The following is a 21,295-nucleotide window of genomic DNA, read 5'->3' as shown; positions in this document are numbered from 1 at the left end:
CACCAGGCAGTCTACCTTTATTAACTCCATACAAATCTAACTGTGTAAGTTCTTATTCCACAGTATCATGGTTTATACGTTCTGGCTAAGTTGGTATGTAAATATTCTTTAGACATTGATAAGCCTGTGTTTATCTCCCCACCAGGATCATAAAGTATGTATGTTCTTTTTCTTTATAGCATCTGACCCAGTGTTCTCGATCCGCAAGCTCTGAGCAAATTGAAGTGACTAACTCAAGTCATTCTCACTGTAGTTGAAAGATACAGTTGTTTTTTTTTTTTTTACGAGCATAGGCATGTTTTGGCCCTAAAATCTGGCCTCACATTTTAACTAGACAAATTATTCTCTGCTTCCTTCATGGATAATGGTTGTGTATTTTTCTTGGCACTGGGTCAATTTCAGTATGGATCGAAAACAATCCACACATGCAGGATTGTTTAAAGTCAGTCTATTTATTTCATTGTCACTCATCTCTTTGTTGAGAATAGTTCACTTTATGTAGAAGGTCAGTTCCTTCTTTTTTTTTTTTTTCTTTGTGTTTTCTGAAGTTGATCCAAGAAAAGAACTTCCTTTGATTTCCTTTGATGTCTCTGAGAATTCTGGGCTTTTCACAAATGACCGAACAGACCTCTCAACTAAACAAATGTTAAGTAATGATGTGTATGAGGATGGCACAGCCTGCCTGATTCCAGTATCGTGTATTAACACATATATATGGAATCTTGAAAGGTGGTACTGATGAACCCATTTGCAGGGCAGCAGTGGAAATGTAGACTTGTGGACACAGTGGGGGAAGGAGGGTGGGATAAATTGAGAGTAGCACTGAAACATATGCACTCCCATATGTAAAATTAGATCAGCGTGGAAACTTGCTATGTGACGCAGGGAGCTCAGCTCAGTGCTCTGCGGCAACCTAGAGGGGTGGGATGGTTGGGAGGTGGGAGGGAGGTTTGAGAGGGAGGGGACATATGTATACCTATGGCTGATTCCTGTTGATGTGTGGCAGAATCCAGCACGGTGTTGTAAGGCAATTGTCCTTCAATTAAAAAGAATTAAACAAATTAAAAAAATAAAGCTTTTGTATGTGCATAACAGTTTTACAGGCGTCTATCAGAGGAGATGACACAGCGAAGATGGGAGAATATGCCAGTTCCCCAGTCATTACAAACAAATCGAGGACCCCAGGTATTTTTTTAACTGTTTCCTAATCCAGTGTTTTCAGCTCTGTCTTTGCATCTTCATTAAAGGAAAAAGAGTTCTCTGATTATAGAGCTCGCCAGAAGCAAAATGATGATGTTCTAATTAGAACCTTATTTTCACAGAACCTGACTTAGTACTCTCTAGACAGTAGACACTTGTAAATAACACATGATTAACTACTTACTAATGTAATTTCAGGGTGGCAGGAGTTAGAGTCCATCTTCTGGCATTCTGTTCTTCATAATTAGCGTGGCATCTGACAGAACAGACAGCAGTACCACGGGGTGACATTTTCCAGGCCAGTCTCATTCACCACCAACTCTGGACAGGCACTCAAATGTGTAAAAGTAGCTTGTATAATAACTGTCAAGTACCAGAATTTTAACTCTTAATTTTTTGCACATTTGAGGCCCTATTAAATATCTGATACATGCATGATGACTTGCCAGAAAACAAAATTGAAGAGGAAATTTAATTTATACCTGAAATACAGAGTAAAAATATGCCATCTATTGTTGTGTTCAGTTTTTATTTATAATGATTTGAAGGCCATTATGTGTGGCCATAAACCGACAAACGTTTTGAAAGGAAACTGGATGTAATTGTGTGCTGTTTTTCTTGGTTCTTTGCGCGTCCTCTCTCGCCATTGAACACACGGTGTGGTGGGGTTACAAAAGAGTGTGTTCTTCCTATTTGGGACGTTTTATTTTCTACTTTTGTTTTTTAGCCAGGAAGAATAAGGGCTGTAGGAATCGTAGGTATTGAAAGGAAACTGGAAGAAAAAAGAAAAGAAACTGACAAAAACATTTCTGAGGTAATTCTTACACAAGTTCCTGTCAGCTGTCTTTGTCAGCCGTCTTGCTTATTCTTTGGGATACAGCTGTGGCTGCCTCCATTCTGTGTATTGGAATATAGCTTTCCTGAGGCCACAGTTCCCACTGAATGTGTCTACTTCAGGTTGGCATAATTAAGCCCAAATGTGTTTTAAAAAGGTTTTCCAGAAAGGAATAAAAAAGAAATACAGATTTGATTTTGTGATGTTAGAAAACGTCATGAATTATTGTGCATATATTTTAAAGTCTAGGTGGCATTGACTGGATGGTACTCATAATGAATTCAAAGTCCCCTGTATAATTATTTTGAATGTTCGGTTAACTTAGTTAAGGGGCAAATGCTATTCTGCGGCCCTGAGTCTGATTGGGCACCATCGGCTTCCGGACTGAGGACCACTCGGGCACCAGGCACGGAGGTAGTAAGAGTGGTTCAGACCGGCACATTACGTCTTCTAGGAGCACAGCTTGCACTTTGGTGCTTCTGAAACCTCATCATATTTGAGGAAATTCAAGTAACGGGGAGGAGAAGGCGATGGCACCCCACTCCAGTACTCTTGCCTGGAAAATCCCATGGATGGAGGAGGCTGGTGGGCTGCAGTCCTTGGGGTCCCTCAGAGTCGGACACAACTGAGCGACTTCACTTTCACTTTTCACTTTCATGCATTGGAGAAGGAAATGGCAGCCCACTCCAGTGTTCTTGCCTGGAGAATCCCAGGGACGGGGGAGCCTGGTGGGCTGCCGTCTATGGGGTCGCACAGAGTCGGACACGACTGAAGCGACTTAGCAGCAGCAGCAAGTAAAGGGGAAGGAACTCTAGTTTAAAAAAGGAGCAGTGCATTAGATTTGGGCAGTCAGTTAATACATTTAAAACATATCATCAGTTTTCCCATGTTTATATGAAAATGGTCTTACATTTTTATGAGATGATTTTATGAAGTAATTTTTAGAATTTTTTATAATAGTTTGTAAGTAAAATTCCGTTGATGAGTGCTGTTCATAGAATTTCAAAGATTTACCTCAATCAAATAAAGTCCAAACTGCAAATAGTTACCAGATACTTGTGTTAGTCAAGGTTTCTTTTAAGGAGAAGTAGTATTTCAAACGGAGAAGGCAATGGCACCCCCACTCCAGTGTTCTTGCCTGGAGAATCCCAGGGACAGGGGAGCCTGGTGGGCTTCCGTCTATGGGGTCGCACAGAGTCGGACACGACTGAAGCGACTTAGCAGCAGCAGGCCCAGTATTTCAAAACCGTAATCTGCCTGCTAGAAATTTGCATCTCTATTGAGTTGATTTTTATTTGTAGCCCTTTCCACTGGAAAAAGCTAGGGTTTTTTTTTAGTAAAAGTGTGTCAAAAGGTCACACTGATGCTTCTTATTCAAATTCAGGACTACACTAGCGAAGAATTACTTAAACAGTTAAAAAGTATATATATGTATTTTTGTATATGCTCTTCCCTTTCTTCCCAAATGTAAAACATAGGTATGCTGTATCTATTAATACACTGTCTGTGCATTCAGCCACCATGTACCCTCTTCCATTTCCCCTGTCATTCAGTCTCATTCGTGATAATAACTGTGTGTGATACGCCTGGTCCTTGCGTTCACTTCCCTCTGTTCATTTCTGTTGTCTGACGCTCATCCTCTCATAGATGTTTGAGAAAGTGCTCATGGGAATAATATTCCCTGAATTCTGGCATCTCTGTGTTTCTTGTACACGAAGGTCAGTTTTGCTGGATTTATAGTCCTTGGCTCACATTTTCTTTCCTGAGTGCCTTCAATGTGTGACTTTTACTTTTTCGTCTGACATAAAGTGTTGCCGCCAGAGTAGTGAAAACCTGATATTCTCCGTTCTTTAAAGTCACTTGCTATTTTTTCTAGATGCTCAACAGATTTTTTTTTTTTTTTTAATCTTTTGTCATTTTACTAGAATGTTAAGTGTTAGTCTTTCCGGATTGTTATTCTCAGGGACACAGTATGCTTTCAGTATTTGATTTCAGACATGTTTTCTTTTTATTTCAGAGAAGTTTTTCTATAATTTTCAATAATCGCTTTGGTATTTTTTTCTTCTGAGACTCCTATTAGCTGTATGTTGCAGTTTATTGCCAGTCTTCCCTCTTTGTGACTTTCTTTCCAACCCTTTTTGGCTTTTTTATTTTAGAAAAATGTCCTCTTTTTCACCTGTTGTTTCTCTTAAGATATTATCTGTTGTGTTTATTCCTCCTGTGTTCATCTAGTAGTATAGTCTTTTTTTTTCTTTAACTTTTCATTGTATTTATTTATTTTTGGCTACACCACGTGGCCTGCTAGATGTGGGATCTTAGTTCCCTGACCAGGGATCAAACTTGGTCCCCTTGCATTGGAAGCACAGAGCTTTAACCACTGGACCACCAGGGAAGTCCCTAGTATAGGCTTTATTTTAAAAATGATTTTAAAAAATTCATTCCTGATTTATGTTATTCTTTCACAACTTCTATCATTTTATTAACATCTATCAGCTCATCTTGAAACCAAAGGTTAATTTTTGATCCGATCTGTGAACGTGTCTTTCTGGCTTTCTTTCATTATCTGTAATGTTACACGGCTCCTGATTTTCTTTTTTTCTTGTAATAACCTTGTGTGGGATTTGACCTTGATACTTTGCTGTTGCTAATTTTCATGTGAAATTAGTTTTCCTGAATTTTTAGAGGAAGGCCTAGCTCAGGGTGGCGTCTCTTACTCCACAGAGCTCACTCTCTTGTGCTCTGTTCATGCGGGGCACACAAGGGAGGTGACTTGCCGTCCGTGGTTTCCAGGCCCTGTACCCACCCCTGTCTTTAGCTGCCCCTTTCCCCCCTTCCTCTGTTATTCCAGCCTCACTCAGGTTTTGATTCCTGTCTCAGTAGTTTCTCCCCAGTGTGGGCTCCTGTCCTGGCTGGGAAGCCTGGGGGTGGAGGAGCCCTTTCCAGAGTTTACAGGCTGCTTCAGCCCTGCCTGAGGACCCCTTGCTCGCACCCACTGCTGAAGTGGGCAAAGCTCTCCCCATTTCAGTTCCTGACCTCAGGTTTGCCCGTCTGCTCTCGAGTGATGCCCGCTGGCTGGTTCGGGGTCTCCTCTCCTTAGGTCTGTCGGTTGCTCTGTTGCCTCCCTTTTCTCTCTCTGCCTCATTGTTAAGATGAGGCAGCTCTTGGGGCTCTCGGTGGCTTGTCTCCACTAGCTTGTGTCTTGGGGTTCTTGTGGAGATCTCGTCACTCAGCTTCTTCGTATATGCTGCCTGTGGGTCTTAGAGGTTTTGAGATCTCGTTGGCCCATTTTCATGGTGGGATTTGGAGAGATTCAAAAATGATGCTGCTACAGCCCCCATCTTCCCAGAATCCTCTAGTCCCATAAAATTCCAGCATTTTCTCTTGAGAGCACTTCTTACTGTCCAGAGAGGGGATCATCTCAGGGCTGGTGACGAGACTTGGAACCAGGGTTATGAGGACTCGGGTTTCCTGATTTGCAGACGAGTGTGGTCTGCTACGTCCCGAGCGCTCTCTGCCACCCAGAAGGTGCTGTCGCTGTCCTCTTGCGGTGGCTTTTGTAGTCACCCTTCTGTGTGACACTTGGAGGTGGCATGGAGCGATGAACCAATTTTGCATTATCAGTATTCCTTTTTCTAAAGGCTGCCATACTAACTTGGTGTTCAGAATAACATTTTTCTTAGCTTATGAACTGTTATTCCACTTCAGTGTGGTTTTCAGAGTTGCATAGTCAGAGGAGTCTACACAAGCATTGGGCGCTTGTACAGGTCATTGATTTCTTCACCAGATGGTCCTTGCTCTGCTTCCCAGGTGGTGCAGTGGTAAAGAACCCACCTGCCAATGCAGGAGACACAAGGGGGTGTGGGTTTGATCCCTGGATTGGGAAGATCCCCTGGAGTAGGAAGTGGCAAACCACTCTAGTATTCTTGCCTGGCAAATTCCATGGACAAAGGAGCTGGTGGGCTACAGTCCATGGGGTCACAAAAAATCAGACACGACTGGGCGACTAACATGTTCAACGCTAATACCAAATTTTAGAATAATAATAGAAATAGAAGTGAGGACGCTTTTAATTATGCTTTATAATTATCTAGAATTTTTTATAGGTACTTCTTCCAAAATACTAAAATATTTGTATTTATTTTTTATGGACTATGCACATTAAGGGTTAATTTGTGTATTCTACGTAGACTTACCATTATTTTCAGCAGACTTTTTCTATGAAAATATAATACAGTAAATAAAATGACTTACCATATAAAAATTTAGAAATGTTGTCTTTTCTTTTCACTTAGGTAAAAGAAATCTAGTAACTGTATATACAAAGTCAAGTCTAAGTGTGTAAAGTGTCTGCATTTTAATTTTATTTGAAAATGAGGTTGGTATGCGATTTGCCCTCCATTTAAACATTCGAATAGCCTGAGTTTCAGGGCCGTTGCCCAAAGTTTCCCACAAAAGGTTTCCTGCATCTGCTGGCCACTGCTGATAAGAATCCAGTGTTTAAGCCTTTTGTTTATCTGAGGAAATTCCTGTTAGGTGTGTGCACATTCGTTCCCCTTTGTTTTCGGTAGCAGCCCAGTGAGTTGACCATAAGAATTGTACACAGCACTCTATTCTTTTAGCAAAATCTTTCTGCAGATGGGGGATATGTTCCTGCATGTCATTAAGACGGGCACCAGCCAGGCTGAACCTGTGGACCACTGTTCTCGGTAGATTGAAAGAATTTTCAATTAATGATAAGCAGCTTAATTGGTTTTAAAAAGTAACATCTGTGCACATCAGTTAGATGCTATTCTGCACTGGAAGTGTGTGAGTGTGTGCTCAGTTGTGTCCGACTCTTTGTGATCCCATGGACTGTAGCCCGCCAAGCTCCTCTGTCCATGGGATTCTCCAGGCAAGAATACTGGAGTGGGTTGCCATGCCTTCCTCCAGGGGATCTTCCTGACCCAGGGATCGAACCTCCATCTCCTGCATTGGCAGGCAACTTCTTTATCATTGAGCCACAAATACTTGAATTATAAATATATCTGATTAAGTTTGAAGAGGTCTTTGGAGGGGATGGATGTTCATTGTAGTTGATGGGTTTTATTTAGACATGCTTTGGTGGTATTTAAATGTTCTCTTGTGATATCCAGTTTAGCCAAGGCTACAAGTATAATCTGTGTAATATTCAAGGCTGAGGTTTATGGTTTTAGTTAATCATACCTGCTATTAAAGCCGAAATTGTTGGACCCAAATAAGTATTCCTGCAGCTGCATGTTGCCATTTTCGGCCAGGAAAACTGTACAACACCTGTGATTCCTGACCTCTTATCTGGGAAAAACCAGTGACAAATTTTCTTACTTGTGTCAAAGAAATAATATTTTCTAAACTATTATGTCACCTTTTGTTTGTTTAATCAGTAACTGTTTTCTTTCTGAAAATTTGTTTTCTGTAGTTGGTTTTGGAAATTTGACAGCTTCTAAGCTAAACTGAATTCTTTAGGATAAGGTAGATTTATGACTATATAACTATTCATATAAATAAATTGATATTTGTCAGAAAATTTCATAAATTTCTGTCATAGGGAAGAAAATAGAGTGCTTCATTGCTTTAAAACGTCTCAGTTCTTTAGGCAGATTCCAACAAAATCTCATTTCTCATTTCAGGCCTTCGAAGACCTCAGCAAGCTAATGGTCAAGGTATATGTCATTTACATGTATTAAATTCATACCAATTATAATACACTTTTGAAAATATATTTTGTTAGCAGACATTTAGGGACATTATTTCTTTTTGTTCTTTTTCTGTTCTCTTGACAGGCTAAGGAAATGGTGGAGTTATCAAAGTCCATTGCTAATAAGATCAAAGACAAGCAAGGTGACATCACAGAAGATGAGGTACACGGGTGGCCTCTTTAAGGCTTTGAGAACTAGATTACAGAGATAACACAAGGGCATTCTGGTGGTTTACCAGCATGCTGTTTCTTAAAATAGTGTTTGATTTCTTGTAGGACTTGAGGATATATGACAATGTGGAAGAAAAAGTCAGCCATAAAAACTTTGTTAGCTCTAGCATAATTAAAGGATATTTCAGTACTTTTCCTGGAATGTAGAAAATAAGAGATACTGAAATGTGGAAGATTGTTCTTGACATACCCTTAAGTTTGATATGTTTCATTAAATTTGTCTACAATCTGGTCACAGCCATTTTCCTAGGTTTTTGGTTTTATCATTTGGTTGACATTAAGCAGAAGGATGGTTGTTACCTGAGTCTCATCTGCCACCAACCCTGTGGGGTAAATAGAGACTGAGATACTAAGGCAGGAGGAGAGTAATGATCCGATGTATGCTAGGAAATACTAGGAATTCACTCATATATTTCACAGCATAGAAACACAGTAGAAGAGATGGGTAGATATAGAAATAATTGAGTGGAACTGAATGTCTGATGGATTTCAGATACTGGGTAGAGAGACTAAATCTGCATAGTCTTTTTGTGTATCTTTCCCTCTCCTTATAGACCATCAGGTTTAAATCCTATTTGCTGAGCATGGGGATAGCTAACCCGGTTACCAGGGAAACCTACGGCTCTGGCACACAGTACCACATGCAGCTGGCCAAACAGCTGGCTGGAATACTGCAGGCACCTTTGGAGGTAAAAACAAAATATTAATGGTCTCTTTAAATTGTGTTAAATTATTTTTGTGTCATCAGAGGTTTTAAGAGCTTAACTCCTTTCATGATGTGGCTTCTATTCAACCAACATGTTATTTTTCCTTGCAGTAATAAACTAAACTAGTTCAGTGATTCTTTGGAGAAAGCAATGGCACCCCACTCCAGTACTCTTGCCTGGAAAATCCCATGGACGGAGGAGCCTGGTAGGCTGCAGTCCATGCTAAGGGTCGGACACGACTGAGCGACTTCACTTTCACTTTTCACGTTCCTGCATTGGAGAAGGAAGTGGCAACCCACTCCAGTGTTCTTGCCTAGAGAATCCCAGGGACGGGGGAGCCTGGTGGGCTGCCTTCTATAAAATCGCACAGAGTCGGACACGACTGAAGCGACTTAGCACTTAACAGTGATTCTTTGTCAATAATTTTCTAAATTGTTTTTAATTTCCATTTCAGATATCTAAATCTGTTTGATGCAAAAAGTCTTTCTTATCTCTTATTTTCAAAAGGAAATATATAATCTGTATATATTTTAGACACATTTTTTTCATATACTGTGTGCTATTAATAACTTCATAATAAAGTTTCGTATTCTAGTTTAACATTATTCAGGGAATCAAAACTTTATTAAAGCACCTGTATTAAGAAATATTTCAAACAGATGACAGAGTAGGATAGCATAATGAATCCCTATGTCCCCATTGTCCAGCTCCATTCAAAATTATTTTAAAGCGAATCCCAGACATCATATCCCTTTACCTGTAAACATTTAACTATGTAATTATAGTGATAAAGATGCCTTTAAATGTGATTATAATCCCATTTCACACCTAAAAATTAAAAAATAATTTTTTAGTATTATCGGATACCTAGTTAGTATTCACATTTTCTGTTGCAGTTGATTTGTTCAAGCCAAGATACATTGCAAATGTTTGATTGCTCTCAAGGTTGTTTTGTTTTTTTTTTAATTCTATGGGTTTTTCCTTCTCCCATCTCTTTTTTCCCATCATACAATTTATTTACTGAAGAAGCTAGTAGTTTATCTTATAGTGTTTCAGAGTTGGATTTTGCTAACTGTAAGTTACCATGCTTCACCGTCTTATGTGTTCCCTGTAAATTGGTAGTTATATCTAGAAGTTCTTTTTTTTTGTCCTAATAAGAATATTCCATAGAGGGTTTTGTGCGTTTCCATCAGGAGGTATGTTATATCTGATTATCTTGTTTGTGTGATATTAACAGCTACTGACAGTCATTATCTATATCTGTTACTTCATTAGGGGTTGCAAAATGGTGATATTTAATTCCATCATTTATTTAGTTATTAGCTGGAATAACTTAAAACATTTAAATACACTTTTTGAAACGTAGTGTCCAACCCCTCTTTTTATTTAAGTAAATGTTAAAACAGTAATTATGGTATTAAAGTCCAAATAGGGAATTTGAAGTGCCTCCTGGTATCTGAATAGGTTCCTGGTATGTAAATATAGTTTTCAAAAGCTTCTTAAGAAATTTTATAATTTCTGATTTTGCTCTGATTATGATTTCTATTAGGAAGTGCTAACTAGTGCTAATTATAATGTTTCTTTTTATTTCATATTTTAACAGGAACGAGGGGGAATAATGTCACTTACGGAGGTGTACTGTTTAGTAAACCGAGCTCGAGGAATGGAAGTAAGAATTTTTAGATATGCTTTTGGCTAACTATAGACTTTCTTGATAGAATACAAATTCTCCTACAATGAATACAATCTGAGGAAGGGCTGTGAGTATCAAAAGTATTGATATTTTGAAAAGCAGTGTGGTGCAGTGAAAAGAACACTGCCCTGGGATCTAGAGGGTAGATTCTGTTCCTAGTTTTGCTCAGTGACTTTGAGTAGCTTCCTTAACCTCTCTGGAACTCAGGTTTTTTACCTTTAAGATAGGGTTTAGATTGAGTGATACCTCAGCGTTCTAATAGCCTGTGTTTGTGTCATGATGAGCAAGACTATGCCTGGTGACCTCACTCTGTGATTGTTAACTGTTTTGAATGAACCTGGCTGGACTCAGATTGCCTGTTGATAACACAGCGGGGAAGCTGCTCTGTTCCTTTGGCTTAGAATCAGCCCCAGCTACACCTCAGCTCTCGCTGTCCTTTCCACCCACATGTCCTTGGCCTCCAAGGGTCTGTCTGTGCAGTCTCTCTGCCCTCCACGCAGATAGCTCACACATGTGTTTCCAGTGCTCACCCGGGTTCCCCAAGTCAAAGCTCTTCTCTGTGTTTTTTTGTTTTTTTGAATTTTTTGACTGTGCCACACGGCATGCAGGATCTTAGCTCCTCAACCAGGAATTGAACCCACACCCCCCTGCATTGGAAGTGTGGAGTCTTAACCACTGGACCACCAGGGAGGTCCCTCTGCTCTGTGTTTTAATTTGAGCAGTCATAGTAATCATCCTGGTGGGTACTTATTATCCACCAGGCGCTCTGCACGTGTTCTCTGCTTATCCTCCCCATCACTCAGTGTGGTAGCTATTACTCTCCCCATCTGGCGGACAATTAGGGGATGAGGACACCGAGGCTCAGGAAGATTCAAAAGCTTGACCACGGCTCTACCGGGAGACAGTCTTTTGACAGAGATTGGGACTCAGGCTGGACTGGCTCCAGAGCTATTCCGTGTGACTCACAGCTGCTGGTCACCACTGTGCTGAGCCGATTCTTCAAGGCCACGTGAGCCAGAAGGTAGCCTCTAGGTAGCTATGGGTGACGATCGTGAACTTGAAATGCAGGTGGTCCAAACTGAAGTGTGCTGCAAGTGTAAATTACGCCCTGGATTTAGAAGACTTTATATAGAATAGAGAAGTGTTAACTCTCTTATTAATGATTTTTATATCAATTACATGGTGAATTTTTGGCTCTGTTGGGTTGAATAAAATATATGCATTAAAATTAATTTAACCTGTGTATTTTTTAACGTGGCTGCTAGAAGGTTTTAAATTACCTATATGACTTGTATTATATTTCTTTGGATAGCACTGCTCTAATGAATAGACGTCTTTGCTTCTTTGTTAATCCTTTTTGCCTTGTAAGTGAGTAAGCCACCTAAAATCCTTGATGCATGATCATTTTACAGTTACCTCTTCTGTTTGAGTGGTCATCATAATTACATAGCATCACTCTATTAAATTTGCAGTGTAAATGGTAAACTTGTATTTTTTTCCCCCTCTCTAGTTGCTTTCACCAGAAGATTTAGTGAATGCGTGCAAGATGCTGGAAGCTCTGAAATTACCTCTCAGGTAAAAGAACCTTGTGGGAAGTTTGCCGTCTGTTGTCACAATTCCACCCTGAGTAGACAGAACAGCCCTGTAGGTCTGTCCTCTTGCGTGGTGAGCCAGCATATACATCACTCTTCTGGAAGTTTCTCTCACATGTGGGCAGGAATCACCTGGCACCATGGGCATCTGTCATCCCAGCTTCCATCCTTCTCAGGGCTGTGCAGGGCCTCAGGGGCAGGTGGTCAGACTCTTGCCAATGTGGGCTCCTCCCATGAGGTCACAGTGACCAGTCTTTCTGTCCTTACACAATTTTTTTTGTCTTAGTCTCTGGAGACCTGGAAGTACAGTCAGCTGTGAATTGTATTTTCCTTATCCTCAGGTTTTAAAAAAAGTAGCCAGGCATATTTTACTTAGCATGTGGATTACAGTTCAGAATTTCATTAACTGTTTATTCGTGAGCTTTTTTGGTTATGCTTTAGTCACCCATGGTCATTATATCTGAAATGCTGTTTTGTGTTAATATTGCCCTCAGACCTGGGCATAAATGAAAGTAAAAAAATATTTTCGCCTCTCCGAGGGTCCAAGATCCCAGATGTTCACGGCTTTGTTCTCCCTTCTGCGACTTTTAGACTCCGCGTGTTTGACAGCGGCGTCATGGTCATTGAACTTCAGTCCCACAAGGAGGAGGAAATGGTGGCCTCAGCCTTGGAGACGGTACGGGGACCCCGTTTCCTCCCTCCCTCGTTAGAGCTTGCCCCCCGAAGCCCCCAGCACTTAGCAACTTGAGAAACAGGATTTCCTTTTGAATTTAACTTTGCTAAAAAGTAATGTTCACAGACCCAATTGAAAACGGTTGATCATTAACAATGAGCGACTATTCATCACATTTATACTTTGAAAGCTCTTTGAAACTTGCCAACACTCATAACATCTTGTAAGTAAGGGGAGCTAGAATGAGGGAGGTGCTTACTCCCTTTCTGTTTGAAACTCAGCCTTGAGAGTAAGTTTTTAACTTTGTCAGAGTGTTACCCATGATTGAACTTTTTCTTTTAGTCATACCCACATAAGCTGCATTGTAAACATTGCAAATTGTTTTGTAAAATAATTGCTTCAAAAAATATGGAAAGCAACTGTAGTTTAGGTGGATTTTGCTGGCCAAACTGATTATTTGTTAGGACCTTGAAATATTACTGCCTTTTAGCTTCTTTGGTGAGCCTGTATACTTAGAATAACTCACATTTATTATACCTCTTATTTTAAATTTGATGAAAGTTTCAAGACTATACATATTCCGATCACATACTTAAAACCAATCCTATGATAAGGGTCCTTCACTGGAGCATATACTATGCACTCAGTTAGAATTTGTTGTATGTTCCTTTTCAGACGATGAAGTACATTGCCTTTATTGGGCTTCCCAGGTGGCGCTAGTGGTAAAGAACCTGTCTGCGGATGCAGGGTACTTAAGAGACACAAGTTCAATCCCTGGGTCCCGAGGATCCCCTCGAGGAGGGCATGGCAACCCACTCCAGCATCCTTGCCTGGAAAATTCCATGGAAAGAGGAGCCTGTCGGGCTATGTCCATGGGTTTGCAAAGAGTTGGACAGCACTTAAGGGACCTCGCACACATATGTACACATTGCTCTATTGCACAATGTTTTAGTCTACAGTGTTTGTTTTGGGTCCTTCCACTTTTGTAGACTTAAGCATTAGTGAAGAAGCTTTAGTTCTGGAGTGATTTTAGTAGAAAATTCAGTCAATTATTTCCTGAGTATACACATAGATATTCTCAGGTTAGTACCAAGGTGGCCTAAATGATCACATTTTTTTTCTTGCTCTGTGTTTCTGTTAGGTTTCAGAGAAGGGATCGTTAACATCAGAAGAGTTTGCTAAGCTCGTGGGAATGTCTGTCCTTCTGGCTAAAGAGAGGTAAGCGAGTTCTCTGCTGCTCACTTGTAGCTATCATTCGTGTTTCTGAATGAATGGATGGATGATGGTGTTTTTTTTCCCCTTGACTCCTAGGTTGCTTCTTGCTGAGAAGATGGGCCATCTTTGCCGAGATGATTCAGTGGAAGGCTTGCGGTTTTACCCAAATTTATTTATGACACAGAGCTAAGAGTTTTGTATCTGAAATAACTTGTTATCCATATACTTGCATCATGGAGAGGTTGAATGCCATTGAGCTAAGGGTAAACCCTGATAAACAGAATTACTGGAACTTTGCAGTATCATACAAGACCCTTTTAATTTCTCCCCAAATATTATGATCCAGGAAGCTTCTCTAGGCTATATATAGGAAAAATACAGAAAGCTGAATGCCAGTATGAATTCAAAATCATGCTACCGTTGTATAGAAACCCTCAGAGTTTAACTGGAAATTTGGTGGATTTTAACTCGATCTTCAAATCTGACCATTTTTTAAAGAAAAGAATTTAGTTCATTGGGGGAGAAAGAGAAGTTGCGTGTTTGGACAGGTTAGATCGTTATTTTGGTTTGACTGAAATTCACTGAGTTATAAAAGAAGTTTTTCTTTGCATTTAGTGTGCACCTTTGAGGGGTTTTCATGAAGAAGTTTAGACCTACAGTGTAGTTTAAGAACCTGACAACATCCAACTGCAGGATGTCACGTGAGGCTCTTCCTAAGAGCTTTTTAGAAGCAGCCATAGGCATGTCTTCAGCAGACCAAATAAAGCAGCTTAAAAAAAAGAATTTTTCTTGACTTCCATATATATAATCTGACTAGTTTCTTTTTCTTTTTTTTAAGTGATGATTTCGTGGCTGGCATTTAAAGAATGCAACTATGTCATTCTGTTTTAAAAACTGCTATGGATTTTGCTAGTGAATTAAAGAGCTGTATGGACATGCCCAGAGATAAGGTTACAAATTTGGGAAGTAGACTGTTCAGGATTTCCCTCAGATTGTTGTGTGGGTGGAGGGGCCTGGAAGAACCTTTAACTAGCTTTACATGAACCTTGGTGCTCTTTTACCTCAAAGCCAAGGATGGACAAATAGAAAGTGGAAATGTTAATATGTCTCCTTTTCCTTCCCTTAAGGAGTTTTACTGCTGAACTTTAAAAAACTCTATCATCCTCTAGCAATATTTTTTTCCTTTGTTCCACACATTATAATTTGTGTGGAGAAACTCTCACTAGAAAGTATTACTGAGATGACTGGCAAATATTGAATCAAGATCGCTTGAGTTTTCTAGTGACCGCCTGACTTCATTACTGCAACACGGCGTACAGTCCGTTGGCATTACCTCAAACTCAGGGACACCACAGGGAGAGCCCCTTTCAAGGCTGAGTTGGCAGTGGAAGGTCACTGATAGGTTTTGGCCAAGCCTCTAAAAGGGGTGGTATCTGTATTGAGAGAACCTTTGAGAGCAGGAGGCGGGAACGCTCAGGCTGAGACTCTGGGCTCCCTGAGACATCCTCACTAAGAAGTGCAGGACCACTGCCGGGCCGCTGCAGATGCCCTAGGGGCAAGGTCTGGGGACCCTCAGCTGCAGACCCAGGGAAACCCTCCACGTGCAGCCAGAGTCGATCCCTGACCCCTGCCTGATCCCTGTTGCTGCTTCACATCCTCCAGTGTCACGGGAACGTCGTGGCTGAGGCATCCTGCCTTAGTTCCAAATCCGTCGCTGATCCCACGTGGTGATGACACCCCCCTTAACATCCCCTCTCGTTTGTTTGGGGGGAAATTCAGTGTCTGGCTGCCCAAGTCTTTGGAGCCATTGTGTATGGTTGTTTGCGTGTCACTCCTCTCTGGAGGCACTCTGTCTCTCTCACACACACACACACACACACACACTCATCTCATTCACTCCATATCTCATCTGGCCAAAATTTTTAAAAATTACACAGATAAATAATCTGTTTCACCAGTTGGAATGAGTTGCAACTAAGATTGTTAGAGCTACTGGGTCTTCTAGCTGTAATGGTGTTGATTCATTACAGCAGACTCGTGAGTCAGCATATTTATTTATACTAGTGTGACAACACATTAACAAAAATGGAGCAGTCGGAATTATATAAAGTGACATGAATCTAATTTTGCAAATGTCACATTAAGTAAAAAACAGGTATGATTGATTTTATTGTTTTAAAGTGGGCATTCTTCACTGTTTCCAGACCTCTATATGTATATCTTTTTGTTTTGTTTTTGCCAAATAAGGTGTCATTTTCATTCCTTTGTTGGTAGAGGTTATGTTTAAATACAACCAGTCAGGCCCTAAGTGCAAAAAAGTTCTGTCTTCTTGGTGCTTATCACTGTTATATTATTATTTTTGCTTTCTAACTTTGCTCTTCAAAGCACAAATCTGTAGCTTTATGATAATGGAATATTTCTAGTCACATACTGTCCAATTTTTTACATTGTACAAGTGAAGAATGTTTTCAGGGTTAAATGATTGGTATTAATGTATACAGAGTAAAATTATTGCAAAATTTAAAAATGATTTTTCTTGACTTGGTGTTCTTTTTAAATACTCTTTGAAAAATGTATGAAAATGATAAAGGTTTAGTTAGACTAAGCTAGTATGTTAAGATTTTTTCTTTTAGATTTTATAATCGAGTTGATTATAAATATTTTTGACCTCAAGGTCTTACTATTTTAGTTGTCTTAAAAAAATGGGAAATGACTCATAAACTGTTCTTTTTTATTTTTTTTAATTCTTGATGTGAATTCCACTGTTGATTGACCATGTGTATTTATGTGAAGGTACTATCTCTTGTTCCCTATTACCAGACTAAGCCAACCAGACATGGATTTATCATGTCATTATTCTCATGTTCAGATACTTAGAATGGTTCTTCCTTGCCCAACAACCTCCGAGTTTCCATCTGATAGAGTCACAACTTCTATGATGGGTAGGTTTTAAGGACTATGCTTAAAGATGGAATCAAGCATGCTCAAAATGATCCGTGAAAATCTCTGAAATTGCCAATAAAGTTCTGTATATAATCTTATAAGTAGAATGGCTGTAAAGTGATACATGGCTATGAATATTTTATGACTATAGCAAGTAAAATATATAATAAAAGATTATATATCAACAGTAGACTTTTGTAGTACCAATAATTAAAGTACTTAAATGTGTCTTTTTTTTTTCCTTTTTCTTCACTATGCTGATAGGTATGGTTGAATTTATGTAAATGTATCGCTGATCCTACTCCTTATGAGAGATCTTAAGTGTCAGCTCCACGGGGGCGGAGATTTTTCTCTGCTTTGTTCACGGATGTGCCCTCAGCGCCTAGAGTGAGGCCTGGCACACGGTAAGCGTCCAACAAAATGACGACCAAACGAGTGACCCCCTGTGTGCGCCTGTTTATAAATGGGCTTCACTTCACCCTACTTTCATCTCTCATTGAATTCAATAAAAAGAAACATTTTTGAATACCTGTTGACTTTGTGTGAGGAACTGGGCCACTGGGGGATACAGAAGTGAATGAGATGCAGCCCCTGCTTTTAAGAGGGTAGCCTCACTGGGACATAGACATGTGAGCAGCCTTAACTGAAGATGGGAATGAAGTCTGTGCCATGGCAGGGGCATGGGTGCCATGCTTGGAGGACAGAGGAGAGAGGCTTCTGTTCTGATGGAAGATGGTCTGAGAAGGTCTGGTGGGAGAGGAGGAGCTGATCCACTAGGCTCAAGAGAACCAAGAGATGGTCAGGGGAAGGCATTGGGTCAGGCCCTTCCTCTCCCTGGGCCACATTGTCCTTGTTCAGACGTCCCTTTGTTATTTCCTCCCATCCACCCACCCCTACCCTAATAATCAAAACCATACTCTGCTTGTTCCCACCTGCTCTAGAAAAATCTGTTTCCGGGACACAACTACTATTCTGAAACCCAATTAACCATATTTTGGGTTGTCAAAAAGTTCTTTTGGGTTTTTCCATAAGCTCTTATGAACTTTTTGGCCAGCCCAAACACTTGACTGTCTTTTATCTTGTTCTCTGTTATCTCGATGCCACAAGAAAACAGAGAAATTAGATTTCTTTAAGTTATAAGGAATATCACATAGCACCTCTTTGGAATTCCCAGTGACCTACATCAATAATTGTACATGGTAGATTCCTAGTTAAGTATTCACTCAGTTGAGTGGCTTTTGAATTATAGTGTGTCTTGAGTCTGAAACCTTAGTCTGTGTCCTTTACCCTCTTTCCAAGAGGCTTCTTATCCACACTTGTCCAGCCTCAGCCTGTCTGAGATACGCTGTCTTATTCAAATTCCATAACATGGGCCAGGTCCATGATGCGGGAAGCTTTCCAGAAAAGTTAGATTAACACACACATAAGGTCTTACTTTCACAATGTGACAATTGGGTCAATCATTTTCTTTCTTGTGCTCTAATAATCACGAGTCAGTTAAAGCTTGTCTCTCAAGAGTGTTATCTAGGGGGGGAAAATCTCCCTATTTATATAAAGGGTGTTATTGAGATAGTGAACACATTTTACACAATTTGCAAAAGATCCCTTGACCAGTCACTTACTCAAGATATCTTTGTCAGCCAGCTTGTTTTAGTTTAATACAGCTAAGACCATACCACGGTTCTTTTGAAAGCTTTTTTCCTTTAAATTTCTGTTGGCTTCTTTTTAGAAAGGATTAAACTGTCTTAACTATCTAGTAAACAGTTTGGCAAGAATTCAAATTAAAGCAAAAATGACCAAACATCTCAATAATGCTCTTATTTAAAAATTGACCAAGCACATTGATCCCAGGCCCTTGCACTTCAATTGAGGCAGAGTGGGTTTCTAGGAAGAGTGTGTGTCTGAGAGATCAACACTGAGCAAGTTGCTTTCTATACATTTCACTCAATCACCACAAAACTTCAGTATGACTACATTAGATGTCTTTTGCAGTGGAGGAAAGGAGGGGTTAAGTATTTGCCCGAGGTTATGGAGGCAAAGTGAAGAGGAACTAAAGAGCCTCTTGATGAAAGTGAAAGAGGAGAGTGAAAAAGTTGGCCTAAGCTCAACATTCAGAAAACTAAGATCATGGCATCCGGTCCCATCACTTCATGGCAAAAAGATGGGGAAACAGTGGAAACAGTGTCAGACTTTATTTTTGGGGCCTCCAAAATCACTGCAGATGGTGATTGCAGCCATGAAATTAAAAGACACTTACTCTTTGGAAGGAAAGTTAGGACCAACCTAGATAGCATATTCAAAAGCAGAGACATTACTTGGCCAACAAAGGTCTGTCTAGTCAAGGCTATGGTTTTTCCAATGGTCATGAATGGATGTGAGAGTTGGACTGTGAAGAAAGGTGAGCACCGAAGAATTGATGCTTTTGAACTGTGGTGTTGGAGAAGACTTGCAAGTCCCTTGGACTGCAAGAAGATCCAACCAGTCCATCCTAAAGGAGATCAGTCCTGGGTGTTCATTGGAAGGACTGATGCTAAAGCTGAAACTCCAGTACTTTGGCCACCTCATGTGAAGAGTTGACTCATTGGAAAAGACCCTGATGCTGGGAGGGATTGGGGGCAGGAGGAGAAGGGGATGACAGAGGATGAGATGGCTGGATGGCATCAGCGACTCGATGGACATGAGTCTGAGTAAATTCTGGGAGTTGGTGATGGACAGGGAGGCCTTGCGTGCTGCGATTCATGGGGTCGCAAAGAGTCGGACACAACTGAGTAACTGAACTGAACTGACTGATGGAGGCAAGGCTGGACTTTATTTCTGCTGCATCTAACTCCCACTCTTAAAATGAGCTCTTGCTTTCAAAACCAAAAATGGCAGGGCTTGTGGCATGTATTTAAAAGGAGTTCTCACTTGGTTGATGAATAGATGTTGGACTAGATAATTCTGACCTTGAAATTGGATGGTGACCTTTGCCAACTAAAAATTGTCACCTGCTACCTGCCTCTGTAAGGATTTGGTAACCTGTCCCTGCAATCACTGACCCTAACACACCCCTGAAAGGAGTTTAGGGTGGAGATCAAGAATGACACTGCCCTGGAAGGCCACGTGGGTGGCAAAGCAATAAAGAATCAGCCTGCCAATGCAGGAAGCTACACGCAGGAGATGGGGGTTCCATCCCTGGGTTGGGAAGATCCCCTGGAGGAGGGCATGGCAACCAACTGCAGTATTCTGGCCTGGAGAATCCCATGGACAGAGGAGCCTGATGGGCTACAGTCCATGGGGTGACAAAGTGTCGGACGTGACTGAGCATCCATGCATGCATGTGCGTTGGGAAACAATATCAGAACAGGTCTTCAGGTAGTTAGGTATTTTTCAGATTTTATGAGCTCAGTTTCTTGCCTCTTATATCTAGAATAGCACTAAAATTATTAACAGAGACATCTGTGCCTGGTGACTAGCACAAACTACGTATATATACAGACCTCCCACCCTACCTCTTGGGAGCATTTCCTCAGAGCTATCTGAGAGGTGAATCCTGGGCTTTAGTCCTCATTTTGCTCCAAATAAAAACAACTCACAACTCTCACATTGAATATTTTTTTCATTCCACACATTAAAGCCTTTTTTGAATCTTTGGCTGGATTGAATCAGTACAGTGCTTTGCAAATTTGGTACCTCTGATAACCTCTGATAGCTCTGATAACCGAATAATTGGGCTACCTTTTAAAAAATTAAGTGATAGATTCAAGGACCTGCAAATGGTACGTTTCTGAGTTAAAAATGGAGGTAAAATTTACAAACAGTGAAATGCACGGATATTAAGTTGGATGTTTTGACAAATACATAATGAATCCGTGTAATCACACCTCAACCAACAGAATGTATCTATCCCCACTCCGCACACACCACCGCCCCTCCTCCCCGCACAGATTCCTGGAGCCTCGTTCCAATCACCTGCTCCCCAGGGACCACCAAATCTGGGCTCCGATTTCCTTACCACACATTGGTATGCTAATGGTAAACTGTCTTGCACATTACACCCTATTCAAAAACAAGCCCGGCTGTTATGGTGGAACTCTATCCTCTCCTATTGTTTTAAAAACACAACTTGAACACTTTCGGATTCGAGTTTTTAAAATGTTATTTTTAATGTAAATAACCAATTCTGGCTCCGGAGAAAAATGAAGAGGCACCTTCGTGAGCTCTTCTCTTTTTAAGCTCTTCAATGACGTCTGGGAAACCCAGTTTACAGCCAACTTCAATGACTGCCTCGTGGTCCCCCAGAAGATAATGACAAGGGGGCGGAGGAGGGGTCGGGGGAGAAGAGACTGGATCTCAAATGCAGGGAGAGAAGGCGGCTCGCCCTGAAACCCGGCTCCGGGTCGCGGGGTTGGGGTCCGCGCCTCCTCCCCGCAGGCCCCGGCCGGCCGCGCGTTTCCTGCCGGGTTTCCTGTCCAGCCGCGGGCCAGCCGGGCGCGGGCAGGAAAGGATGCGCG

General features: G+C 40.9%; 1 protein-coding gene across 2 annotated transcripts in view; it reads left to right on the top strand.

The window, feature by feature from the left end:
* Positions 1-16,992, top strand: part of VPS36 (vacuolar protein sorting 36 homolog) — a 31,956-nt gene extending 14,964 nt beyond the window's left edge. For both annotated transcript variants that reach the window (XM_025262942.3, XM_006065764.4), the window contains exons 5-14: positions 1,096-1,185; positions 1,928-2,014; positions 7,681-7,713; positions 7,834-7,911; positions 8,534-8,668; positions 10,290-10,355; positions 11,890-11,954; positions 12,563-12,647; positions 13,786-13,862; positions 13,956-16,992. In XM_025262942.3, the coding sequence (XP_025118727.1) occupies positions 1,096-1,185; positions 1,928-2,014; positions 7,681-7,713; positions 7,834-7,911; positions 8,534-8,668; positions 10,290-10,355; positions 11,890-11,954; positions 12,563-12,647; positions 13,786-13,862; positions 13,956-14,049 (810 nt within the window). In that variant the 3' untranslated portion in view covers positions 14,050-16,992. The remainder of the gene's footprint in view (positions 1-1,095; positions 1,186-1,927; positions 2,015-7,680; positions 7,714-7,833; positions 7,912-8,533; positions 8,669-10,289; positions 10,356-11,889; positions 11,955-12,562; positions 12,648-13,785; positions 13,863-13,955) is intronic.
* The last annotated feature ends 4,303 nt before the right edge of the window (positions 16,993-21,295 follow it).

Source organism: Bubalus bubalis, chromosome 13 (genome assembly GCF_019923935.1).
Source record: "Bubalus bubalis isolate 160015118507 breed Murrah chromosome 13, NDDB_SH_1, whole genome shotgun sequence".
Classification (NCBI taxonomy): domain Eukaryota; kingdom Metazoa; phylum Chordata; class Mammalia; order Artiodactyla; family Bovidae; genus Bubalus; species Bubalus bubalis.
The sequence above is the reverse complement of the archived record's forward strand: the minus strand, read 5'-3'. Positions and strand labels throughout refer to the sequence as shown.